The sequence below is a fragment of the Belonocnema kinseyi genome, chromosome 6 (assembly GCF_010883055.1).
Source record: "Belonocnema kinseyi isolate 2016_QV_RU_SX_M_011 chromosome 6, B_treatae_v1, whole genome shotgun sequence".
NCBI classification, from domain to species: Eukaryota; Metazoa; Arthropoda; class Insecta; order Hymenoptera; family Cynipidae; genus Belonocnema; species Belonocnema kinseyi.
Genome location: NC_046662.1, coordinates 92914221 through 92927663, shown reverse-complemented (window position 1 = coordinate 92927663; position 13443 = coordinate 92914221). Strand labels below are relative to the sequence as shown.

Below are 13443 nucleotides of genomic sequence, written 5' to 3'. Positions count from 1 at the left end.
AATAAAAATATAATGTAAAATCTTGCAATGTAGGACATCACGATTTTACGCTATTATAATACGATTATTACGATATATAGCGCAGGAATTACGGTATATATTGCAATTCATGCGATATCGTTTTCTCCGTGCAGCTTTTTCTAAATATTGCGAAAATGTGTTCAATAATCCAAATTACATTTGATAGAGCGAATTCAGATAAACCATGATATTTTTATAATATTCCCAATATTATAAACACCAGTATTAAACAAGTGCATAATTTGAGTATTTTCCGACAAAAAAACGCTTCTTTTAATGTTTTCTTTATCGAATAAAAAAGGATAATTTCAAGGCTAAACATTATTTGTCATTTAAGTTTAGGATTATCAAAAACAAACCTTATTCAAAAATGCATAATTCTGGCATTACAAAAATTTGTTTCTTTAAAGTTTGTATTTTTTATTAATTGAGCTTCGGATTGCACAACGACCTTAGCGCTCGGACTCAGACTGCCTCGTAGGCAAGAGAGGGGGGATAACACGTTGCTACGAACCGAGTTGATTGGACATGACGGCAGTTTTAAAATGATTTGTCGAATTAACTCGACCCGTAGCCACGCGTTATCCCCTCTCTTTCCTACTAGGCAGCCTGAGTCCGAACGCTCAGGTCATTCTGCAATCCGCACGCTCAATTAGCCCAGCATGTTTATTAATTTCTTTAAACATATAAATTATCAATAAGTTCCACTTTAAAATACTGACATGGAAAAAAACGAATGTTTCCGTTCACAAATGCCAAAATAATGCATTTGTTTCTTCAATTTATTTTTAAAGATTATACAATTTATCAACTAATCATGAATGTTGCTCAATTTGTTATGAAGATCCCCATTAAAAAATGTAACATTTGGAAAAAAAAGAATCCGCCGACAGACGCCCCAATTATACATTTATAAATTTTTTTGGGGAAAATCATAAAATATATCCAATAACTATATGAATGTATCTGAATTTGTCATGAAGTTTCCAACTAAAAGGATTGACATTGAAAAACATTAATTTTTCTGCCGAAAAATTCCCGAATAATAAATTTGTTTACTAAATTTGTTGAAAAAATGTATAAGATAAATCAACAAAATTACGAATTTTGCTAAAATTATCATAAAGTTCCTAATTAAAAAAATTGACATAGAAAAAAACGAAATTTTTTATCGAAAAATGCCTGATTAATGCATTAATTTATTAAATTTCTCTATAAAATTAACACTAACAATCTCAAGAAAAAATGTATTCATCATCATATTATTTTTATCAAAATTTCTTGCAATATAATTTTAAAAATCGTAAAATTATGGAAAATCTATGAAACTTAGGCGATTTCAACAGCTTTATCATTCTTAACAAGCATCGAGAACGTCAAATAGAAAAAATGGCGATTTTTTCGTCACATTGGTTAATTTATAAAAAAATTGAAGCCTAATTTAAAAATTAGACACAAAAACTCTCTTAGAAATCTTATCAGCATTTATTCAAATTTGTTGTTCAAATCGGTTAAATATTTGTGGGCTGTACGGTCTCAGACTTACATATTTTTTGACTGACAAAATGAATATCAATTTTAACAATAAAAAAAAAAATTTTAATATTTAAAAGGTCTTTGATGGGAACGGGAACTTCATGAAGGAGTTCGGAACGTACGGTAGTGGAGAAGGACAGTTTGACTGTCTCGCAGGAGTAGCGGTAAACAGGATCGGGCAATTTATCATCGCCGATCGATACAATCATCGTATCCAGGTCTTGGATCCCTCTGGCCGATTTCTCAGGGCCTTTGGTTCTCAGGGAACGGCTGATGGGAGATTTAACTATCCTTGGGGCATTACTACAGACGCTCTTGGATTTATTTACGTGTGCGACAAAGAAAATCATCGCGTTCAAGTAAGTTTACATTTTCAACTCAAATGTTTAAATAATCGGATAGATTTCGAATAAAAAATCATGCATCAATTCAACAGCTCAAAAAAAGTTGTCATCCTTTAAACTGGACAAATATAATTATCCAAATAAAAACAAATGACCGTGCAGAAACTACTTCACGCTATTTTAAACACTTTTTCTCTCTGTAATTATGAACATAATATTATAACAGACTTTACAGCAAAAATGCTTTTAAAACAGGGAAAATATTAGTTTTCCACGAAGAAGTTGCATTTACAATCAAATAGTGGACTTTTTAAGTGAAATGGACTAAATTTCTAAAAAACAGTTAAATATTTAACAAAATAATTAAATTTTTAAAAAAGTGGTTCTGTTTTCAACTAAATTTTTAATAATTTTAATTTTATAATAATAATTTTATTTTATTTATTTTTATTTATTTATTTATTATTTATTATTTATTTTATTTTATTTTATAATAATAATTTTAATTTTTAATAAACTTTCAGCTTTAAAATAACATACGTGGAATTTGCAACCCAAAAGACAAATCTCAACGGAAAATACGAAAGTTGATACTTCGACCACAAAATTTTTATTTTGAATAAAAAATAACAGTTGAAAATAACCAAAAAGGTACATTCTCAGCGCAGAATGTAAAGGGTGATACTTCGAATAAAAAAAGATTTTAATTTTAAATCAAGAACAGTCGGATTTAACCAAAAGGATTAATTCTCAAAAGAAGATTTAAAATTTCAACCAGGAAAGAATTTTCATTCTTGAATTTTCAAGGAAAAAAAGTGAGCTCTCTATAGAAATCAGTAAAATTTTCAACCAAGAAGATTAATTCTTAACAAAATATGTAAAAGTTGATATTTCAACAAAAAAAAAAAATTTTAGTTTTTAATTAAAAACATTCGAATTGAACTAAAAAGATTAATTCTCAACAGAATAATTGAATTTTTAAAAAAATAGATGAATTTTCAACCTACAAAGATCAATTTTCAACAGGCTGGTCGAATTTTTTATTCAAAATATTGAACTTCAATAAAAAGCAACTGCCTTTTCAACCAATTAATTCATTTTTTAGACCAAAAAGACAAATTTTTTAGAAGGCAGTTAAATTTTTAAACAGAAATGATGAATTTTATATCCAAAAATTAAACAAGGTAATTAAATTTCAAAAAAAAATATTTTTGTTTCTAACTAAAATTATGAATGTTCATTTTTTTAAATATTAATTCTCGACGAAAAATGTAATGGTGGGATGTGTCAACTAAAAAGAGGAGTTGAAATTTCAAACAGGAAAGATTTTCAGTCAAGAAAGAACGAAATTTTACCCAAATACTTGAATTTTCAAAGCAGGAAGGTAAAATTTCTAGAAAACGGTTGAATTTGCAACCCGGAAATAGAAATTTTCATTCAAAAAGTTAATTTCCAACAACATAGTTGAATCTTCTTCGAAAATAATAAAATACTCAACTCAAAATGATGAATTTTCAACAACAACAAAAATCATTTTTAAGCTGTATAGTTGGATTTTCAGCTAGAAAAGATACATTGTCAAACCAACAATGCAGTACTTCAACTTTGGTATAGGAAATTATTGTTGAAAAAAAAACAAGAATTTTCAATAGAATAGTTATATTTTCTCCCAAAACAGGTGATTTTACAACCAAATACATCTGCAACATCTGCAAACAATAAAATTAATTTTGAATAAAGTAGTTCCCCCTTCAACCAAGTAGTTCAATTATTCACCAAAAAAAGATCAATTCCGAATGAAAAATTCAGTTGTAGAATTTTCAACTAAACTATTTCAAACAAAATAGTTACATCTTCAACCAGATAGTATAATTTTGAATCAAAAGAGAGATATTTGGAACTTAATTAAAAAGAATTAACTTTCAACGGAAAAAAGTTGATTTTATGATTGAATCCCATTAATTCAGTCCGAACTTCAGCGAAAAAAGGAAAAAACGAGAAGTTTCTTGAAAACAGGGGAAAATAGAGAAATTTTTTTAAAAAGGGATGTTAAGTGGACAGGGGGAAAGATTATGAAGTATGAAATATGTATTTAAATGATTCACTTTCAAAATAATATCGCTAATTTATATTTTCAAGCATTTAAAAAAGTATTATACTCATTTATATTTTCCATGTGAATGTCACACATGTTAATATCTCATGTTTTAGATGGTTACAGCCTAATATGTCGAAGGCATTTTTGTTAGAGTTACATTTTTTATTTGTGAATAGTCTGCACAGGGCCTTTGCGATATACATTATCAGTCAGGGACACATTTTTATAATGTAATCAAAACAAGAGAAGTGTGCCCAATTTGATATATTGAGTAAAGTCTGGTTTTTAACCTATCATTCACCTTCTGGGTTGCAGCCAATTGCATGTTGGGGGGGCCTACAGTTTAAGGTGGGATCCGAACCACCAGAACATCGGTACAGGTACATAGAAACATTTTCCGGTATCTGCTCAGTGATGGAACCCCGGACCGAATATGTCTAGCCGAATACGTAGAAGGCATTTTTTGTTAGAGTTGGACTTTGCTTTGAATAGTCTGCACGGGGCTACCCCGGTATATATCATCATTCACGAACGCGTTTTAGCAATGCAATCTAGTGATCTGCTCAGAGCAGGGTGCCTAATTTGACATATTTGGCAAAGCCTGGTAGGGGGATTTTATTATTTACTATTATTTTATTATTTCTATTTTATAATTTTACATTTTTCAAACTTTTTCTCGGATGAACCTGGTTCGCCATCATAGTTATGGACTAAGTCAAGTAACTGATGAGATGAGGATAACATAAGTAAATCTAGTAAGATACTTGAAATCTTTTGCGATGATGCTGTAGTTACAAAAGTAGGAGCAGGTTCTAGTTTGGAGTTCGCCTTTGACCGCTTTTATCCTTACACAGCAGCCGCGAGCGTTGGAAGTGACAACAGTCGCCTCTGGATACTTTCTTAGAGCTAGCATCTATTTTAGGCAACATATGTGAGCGTAAAGCCTGTCATCAAATCTGGGACTTCGATGATCTTCTGAAAACACATTGCCAACTGCCTTGCCAGAAGCTGTGCACCATGTCCGATCCTGGAGCTGTCTAGTTACTTGCCCTTTTCGAAACCGTTGAAACATATGAAGCTATGATGTTAGTCAACTCCATTTCAGGGTTATTGCTTGCTCTTGCTTTCTTTAGTTAAAAACACGCAGTTTCCAAATTGCTTCTGTTAGTTTTCCCCAAATACCCGCCCAGTAGTTAGCCATGTCTTCCAATTGAGGGACTTCGGTGTCTTGCTGGTTATTTTTCTTTACACACAGTTCACAATAGAACCTTCTTTCATCTGCCTGAAAGGTTAGATTTTGTTGAATTTTTGAACTACTTTTCTGGTACCGATGCAGTCTAACAGGAGGAACATCAAGTCTCAGACGCTGGGAGTCTATAATCTCATCCAATATTGCTGGTGTCAATGTCTCGATGTACAGAGGGTGGATAATTTTATTATGTAACATCGTGTATCAGCTTTTTGGTTATATTTCCTTTCTTATATTGATTCAATCGACCTAGTTTGAACCTTACTTTGCTGATTACCATATCCAACCTGATCTTCCATGGTGAATTTCAATTCCTTCCTGGGACAAAGACTGCAATTGTAGCCCAAGTTCTAACGGGTGCCACAGCTGAAGAGCATATAAGATTTTTCACCTATAACAGAGTTTATGTTACATTTAAATGTATACTCTATTAATGCACGTAGATTATTTGTTATGTTCATCTTAGACAGAGAATGCCTTTCCGTTAGTTCTATATGTCGGAATTCTAGTAAAGCATGCCCAAAATTCCGCTTAAGGGGGTAGGGTAAGTTAACGTTAAAAAATCGATTTTTCGTACATTTTTGTTGAAAAAACTTGTATTTATATGAGCACACCAGTTATGGCATTTGATGGACACATATTTGAACTTCTTTGAATAATTTTCTTATGTAAAAATATAAACAATTTGTCGAGTTACAATTATTCTCCGGAGAGTCCAAGAAAAAAAAATCGCAAAACGGGGCCCCTAATGCCACAGCACTGTATTATCTTAAATCAAAAAGTTGAACGGCCTTTTTGAATGAACAGGTGTAGAAAAGTTTTGAACGATCGTTAAGTTAAAAATAATCATTTTTTATTAAATGGCGGACTTTGAAAGTCAAAAATAGATTTTTTCGGTGAAAAAACGCTCGTTTTTTGTCTGATAAAAAAACAATAATAATAATTAAACGATCATTTAATCCTCGTAAAATAATATCTAGAATAACTGGTTCAAATTTGGTAACGATCGGATAAACCGTTTTTGAGAAATCACGGGCCTCGTTTTAAAAACATGGTTTAGAGAAAAACGCGTTGAAAGTTTTTAAACTAGAAAACGAGTGAAAAAATTACTTTTGAAATGTTATACTTTTAGAAAATGTATCGCACAAAAATTCGATTTTTTTGTCTCCCAGGTACCCTACCTCCTTAAGGCGCTTCCTCAGGCTTGAAAATTAGCCCATGTATTACTCTGACAAGTTTTTCTCCTACAATTCTGAATTGTATGATTTCATATTTTGACGATCCATACTTAATTCGACATAAATTTTAAAAAAATCAATAATTAATTGCAAAAACAATAACAGTAAGATTTTAGCAGAATTTACTAGATCTCGATATCATTTAATATTATGTTTGACTCGGAAAATACGATTTAAAAAGTATTTTTCAAAAAGTCATTATTGTAACAAGTTATATTTGCTGCAGCAATTAAAAGGTGGGTCATCTATTCTTTGTATACACTATACAGTCATGTAATACACTATTTAGTTAATGTAAACAAACTGATTGAGCAAATTATGATTGTTTAAACGAATAGAAATTTATTAAACATTAAAAGAAATGTATCAAAATTATGTAATTAATCAACAAAACGTGGCATAGAATACCAATTTAGAAAAAGTGGACATCTCTAGCTCAATGTTCAGAAATTTGAAAAAAGCAAAAAATAATTGCTTAAATAATTATATGTTTTTAGAAAAATGTACTGCTCCAAAGAATAACAAACAATTACATTTCAATCAGAAAATACGATTGTTTGTTCCATGTTTTGGATTAAATTATTGTCTATATAATTTACATTTCTGTAAGCAATTGAAAATTGTTTAGAAAATAATGGAAAATATTCAAATTGTCCACTAGTAATTATTTGTATGAAAAAGACGACGGATATTTGCTAAAAATTAACAATAATGAACGTAAAAATGTAGTTTTTTTGCTCATATTTGGGGCGCTGTGGGGGGAAGGGTGTTGAAAATAAAATTTATTAGTATGGATTTACGTCGCAAACACTCCATCTTGTAAATCGATTGGAAATATATTTATAATTTTTATTAAATTTTAACATAGTATAAAAACTACACATTGTGCCATTTAATTTTATAATTCTATGGCTAGGTCCCCAACTCGGAAAAGAAGGCTCCTTCGCTTTCTGTCAATAATATTTTAATTTTTCGAATGAAAAGCAATGAAATTGAACCAAATAATGTGTATCTTGAAGCAGAATAGTGCATCACTTCTGACCAAAACAGCACATTTATTGTGACGCAAGCAGTTGTATTTAAAACAAATAAAGATTCAAGAGAAAAGATAGGAAAATTATGATTCTCTATGATTGCAGAGTTTTCAATTTAAACTTGCCACCATGAAATTAAAATAATTAAATGAATGAATGAATAAATTAATGAATGAATTAGTGAATAAATGAAATGAATAAGAAAATGGAAATAAAATAAATGTAAATTCCATACTTTTCCCATTCTACAGTTTCCAATTTTGGGCGCAGCATCTTTTTCTTTCAGTATTTTTTATCGTACAATCGGAGAAGAGAGAAAAAAGGTGTATCCAGAAATTGAACGGATTAACCGATGTTCTTCTTTCTTTTTTCAATCGTCTCATCGTTATGTAATGAACCGAATGCTCAGTATTAAAATGAAATTCCTTAATATTTGCTAATTTCTAATTTCTTTCAACCGAATGTAATCTCTAACAATAGGAAAGTTGAGTGAGGCATGACAGGCACTCAATCCAAATTCTCGGCTCGATCCTAGGTTTACGATGTTTTAAGTACGTCGAAAAATGACACTCTAGATCACCCGCTGTTCCATAGCCTTCCAGAGGGCCCACGAACTATGTTCGCCATGAGTACAGTCATGGTGGCGGTTTGCTACTTCCCAGGCGTAAAAAATGCATCAATTTTCAATTAATTGCAATAAAACAAGAACCAGGCCATTTTTCGAAAAAAGCGCTCTAAAAGGATCTGTATTCAGGCATTTATAGTCTGTGGTTAAAATATGAAATCATACAATTCAGAATTGTAGGAGAAAAACTTGTCAGAGTAATACATGGGCTAATTTGCAATCCTGAGGAAGCACCTTAAGGGATGCTCTTCGTGACTACGGGACTAAACTAGTCCCCGGTTATGAGCATTTTTTTGGTATTCACTGTGTCCACACGGATTAAGATATCATGTTTAAAATTTAACATATTAAATAAAAATTACTAAAGAATGTTTGTATACATCAATATGTGTATAGTTTTAAAGAAATTTGATTTAAAAATCGATGAAATAGGATATTATCGTTTGAGTTATAGCACTTTGTAGATAATTTCTGGTTTGATGCATTTCGGATTTTTTCGTTCGCGTATATTGAGCACTGACACCAATTTTGCACTAAATCGTCTAAACCTGAAAAAAATTAATGTAAATAATAAAATTTGCACCTTCGTTGCAAATCAACAAATATGTATCTGCACACACGTTACCTATCCTTGTTTTTGGGGCATTTTTAGCGATTTCTAGCGGAGAGAAAAAGAAACTAAGGAACTTTTGTATATAGCAAAATGTTTATAATTACGAAGAAAGCTTTCTAGTGAAATACTATAGGAATAGGAAAAAAACTTTTAACGTCGATAAAGTAGATGCCTCGATTTAAAAAAATCGAGAAACATTCTAGAATGTGATACTCGAAAATCCGTCCAAGTCCCATCTTGAGAAATGTCCTCGCCGGTTGGTTCACTGTCAACAATAGTTATCAGCTGATCGATTCAACGCATGGACATAGGAAACACGGAACTAGGCATGCCATCCTAACTTGGGCGAGCGGGGTTGAATCCACGGGAGGGGGGAGAATTACATGAGTGGGGAGAGCCGCCATCTTACGATGTGCCATTTGATTATGCACACGAGCATTTTTGTCGACAAACTGCATAAAAATATAAATCATGTTTTCGCGGGACATCAAAAGGTGGCGGACCTCCCCCCTCATTGCATCACCCTCGCAATGGCATGCCGAGTCCCTTGTTTCCTATGTCCATGATTCAACGTCAAAAATAAGACGTCAAGAATTATGGAAGTTGGTTGGAAAACTCCGAAGAGTAAATTTGATCACATTTTTCGTGTTGCTATGTTTTCCATTTGAAATTGATGTTTTATTTTTAGGACCAAAAAAATGAAAATCATTTTACACAAAAATTTCAGGAACGAATTTAGTCACGTGATCTCGACTTTATTGACGTTCAAAGTTTCTTTTTTTCTCCGCTAGAAATCGCTAAAAATGCCCCAAAAATAATGATAGGTTACGTGTGTGCAAATACTTATTTGTTGATTTGCAACGAATGTGCAAATTTTATTGCTTACATTAATTTTTTTTAAGGTTTAGACGATTTAGTCCAAAATTGGTGTCAGTGCTCAATATACGCGAAGCAAAAAATCCTAAATGCATCAAACCAAAAATTATCTGCAAAGTGCATGGACATAAGAAACAAGGGACTAGGCATGCCATTGCGGGGGTGATGCAATGAGGGGGAGGTCCGCCACCTTTTGATGTCCCGCGACAAACATGGCAGCGCCTACATGTTTATATTTTCGTGCACAGTTTGTCGGAAAAATGCTCGTGCGCATAATCAAGTGGCACATCGTAAGATGGCGACCCCACTCGCCCAAGATAGGGTGGCATGCCTGGTCCCATGTTTCCTATGTCCATGCAAAGTGCTAGAACTCGAATGGTAATATCCTATTTCATCGATTTATAAATAAATTTTCTTTAAAACTATAAACATATTGATGTGCACAAACGTTCTTTAGTGCTTTTTATTTAATCTGTCAAGTTTTAAACAGGATATCTCAATCCGTGTGGACACAGTGAACACAAAAAAAATGGTCATAACCGGGGATGTGATCTTAGTGGATCCGGTACTTTATGCAAATTGTCCCTAGCACCTATGCCTTCGGCTTTAATCAGTTTTTCGTTGTCGACAACATCCCAGGGGAATTCATCAAAATGCATTCCAAGATATGCATATTATGTTTCTCCATTTCCAAGTATTGTTCTAGTCTTCCATTGTGAAGATGGACGCAGGCACAAACTGTCTAGACCAGAGGTCATTTCAATCGCTTTAGAGTACATATTTACCGCCACCACTAGCTTCCCAGTGGGCACAAATTTTGGCGACGTTTTTACGACATCGTTACGACATCGTTACGACATCTTTGCGACAACTTCAAGAGATCCTATGTCCATGCCGTTAAGGTTTCTTTACGATATCGTAAATAAGTCGTATAATCGGACGATGTCTTTACGATATCGCAAAGCATCGAAACCACATGTACATAGGATGTCGTAAAGATGTCGTAAAGATGTCGTAAAGACGTCGCCAAATTTTGTGCCTACTGGGTTGTTAAGGTCCTTTTTTGAAAAAATATTTGAATGAAGATATTGCATTGTAAGGCTGGTCGGGTCCTGGGTCACCCTCACCCCTAAAGTATCATTTAAGTCCTTTAACAAGAGTACATATACTGCCAGAGGACTCCATTTCACTGGGTGTGTGCAAATTTTCGTCTAACTAAGGTGGGCTTAGAATCACTGTATCACACGGTCGTTTGTCCAGTGGATAGAAAACTTCATAAAATCACCTTCCGTGTTCAACCGGATTTTCGACATTCAAGGTTCACCCCACAGCTAATGCCGTCCATTTTATGTCAACACGTGTTTCTATATCACAAATCGTCACAAAATCAAAAACTCTAACAAGAAATTGATTTAAAACTTTTTCCAAATGACTGCCTTGGTTAGACCAAAATTTATTTGGTTTTGTTTGTTAAAATACAAAAATTTACAATACATGAAAAACATGCTTCGTTGTAAAAATGCGGAATATAATGCTCTTCGAATAAAAACTTTGAGCAAAACAGGAAAAAATGTCAATGTAGAAAATAAATCATTATTTATTTATTAAAAACTAAGATACCTGACATTAATATTTGTGATTTCTATCATTATAAAATATTGTTTTTATTATTTTCCAGGTCTTCCAGTCGGATGGAACTTTTGTCGGAAAATTCGGTTCCTGCGGAAGCGGACGTGGTCAGCTAGAACACCCTCATTATATCGCCGTAAGCAACACGAATCGGGTTATTGTTAGTGACAGCAATAATCATCGGGTTCAAATTTTCGATGTCAATGGGCGTGTCCTAACAGCATTTGGATCTGAGGGTTCTGAGGAAGGTCAATTTAAGTTTCCTCGTGGTGTCGCTGTCGACGATCAAGGCTACATCATCGTCGCCGACTCTGGAAATAATCGTATTCAGATTTTCACTCCGGAGGGCGTCTTTCTCAGGGCATTTGGAAACTGGGGAAGTGCTGATGGCGAATTCAAAGGACTCGAAGGTGTCGCCGTCACTTCCGCTGGAAATATCGTTGTTTGTGACCGCGAGAACCATCGGGTTCAAGTTTTTTAATACAGTAAAAACTTTATTCAACTGGGCTAGGAACGAAATCACATTTTTTCTTAAAGACTCTCAACTGATCTTATGTCGAAAATAAAGTAATAATTTAATTTAGGTCTAGATATTGTTTAATTAGATCTAAAAGTATTTTTGAGTTAAACGGTTTTTTAAATTATGTATTGGGCCTATTAAGAAAAAAATATTTAGGACCTAAGATTGATAGATACTCAGCCTGATGTTGATCTCGTGTGCCGATAAAGGATTTATTGGCACTTCCTTTTTATAATAAATAATTGAAGTTTTCTTAGTTTCAGGGCCATTTTACTCATTTTTTGAATCGAAAATGAGTCGTTATGTGAAATAAGGATTGTTGGCATTACAAATAAAATTCTTTTTATATTAATGCCAATAATTTTTTTCTCTAATGAAAATCCGGTTTACTACTTTTAAACGATCTTCAGATAGAAAAAAAATTTATTTATAAGGTGTTTATATAATTAGATAATTTAAGCATATTCAAAAATCAAAAGAAAAAAACACAAGATTTTTAGAATTAACAATTTTAGAAAAATTTTCAACTGAAATTTTACCGAACAATTCACGCAATCTAAGATACAAATATAGTAAATCGTTAAAATATAGTTGTACATAAAAATAATTATAAAACTATTAAACAGATAAATGATGAAGATACGTCTGATATCATAAACTTCGTGTGGCTAATAATTTAAAATTAATAAATTACTCCAATCAAATCCACCAAACTTACGAAAACTAGTCAATTATCTTACATTGAAACCACAGAAAAGTGAATCTAATAAGGGATTCTTAAAACTAGATTTTTTCAATTTCTCATCCGCCAATATTGTCCAAACTGAATATGATTTTAAATACCGCCAACTCCTGTACACGATATATGCAAGTAACTTAATTTAATTTGTACTTAATGTGTCAACACTCCGTTTGTACCGTTTGTATTATGCTTAAAATAAATTGTTGCAGAAATAATCATTATGGGGTTTTTTATACAGCGCCTCAATATCTTTGTAAATCATTAAAGAATTAACAGAATATTAATCTTTGTAAAGCATATTACTGCATTCGTCGCGCATTCGACATTATTTCTCATACAACATTCACTGTACTTGTCCTCATAAATGTATGTTCATTCATATTTACTCTGTTTCCTCTACTTACAAAAATATTTAGTATAACACTATACGTATGATTTTTTACGGATTCAGTCCACTCGATTTAACGGAAGCTCTTAAAATAAGTGATGTATGGATGAAGCAGTTTTTCATTTCAGGAAAAACCGGTTGCGCCTTCATTATGCAGCTAAATTTCTTCTTTAATGCAAGTTTTTTATTGAAAAAATATAAAGACCCCATTTAACGCCTAATAATCAAGTAAATGTGTAGAATTCCTGAGTGTAAAACCAAGACTCCAAAGACAAAATTTGGACAATCGCCATAAACGTTTCCTATTGTAATTTGAAAAAGATCCTCTTTAAAAAAAAATCCTGAAAAAAATGTTGGACAAGAAAAGAAGAAAGAAAAATGAAAAGGCTACCAACCAAATCCTTTTCCTTCTCTTTTTTTAAAAATATTCCGAATCTGACCTCAGAAAAATTCCATCACCCTCAGTTTTTGAGATATTCTAACCTAAAAGGGTCAAAAACCCGTTATTTTGATGTGTTCGAGGCCCCGTA

The 13443-nt window shown here is 32.5% G+C and overlaps 1 protein-coding gene across 3 annotated transcripts in view; it reads left to right on the top strand.

Annotated features, from left to right (window-relative positions):
* Nucleotides 1-12741, top strand: part of LOC117175063 (RING finger protein nhl-1) — a 78228-nt gene extending 65487 nt beyond the window's left edge. For all 3 annotated transcript variants that reach the window (XM_033364601.1, XM_033364604.1, XM_033364602.1), the window contains 2 exons: nucleotides 1635-1916; nucleotides 11313-12741. In XM_033364601.1, coding sequence (XP_033220492.1) covers nucleotides 1635-1916; nucleotides 11313-11744 — 714 coding nt within the window. In that variant the 3' untranslated portion in view covers nucleotides 11745-12741. The remainder of the gene's footprint in view (nucleotides 1-1634; nucleotides 1917-11312) is intronic.
* Nucleotides 12742-13443: the final 702 nt, after the last annotated feature.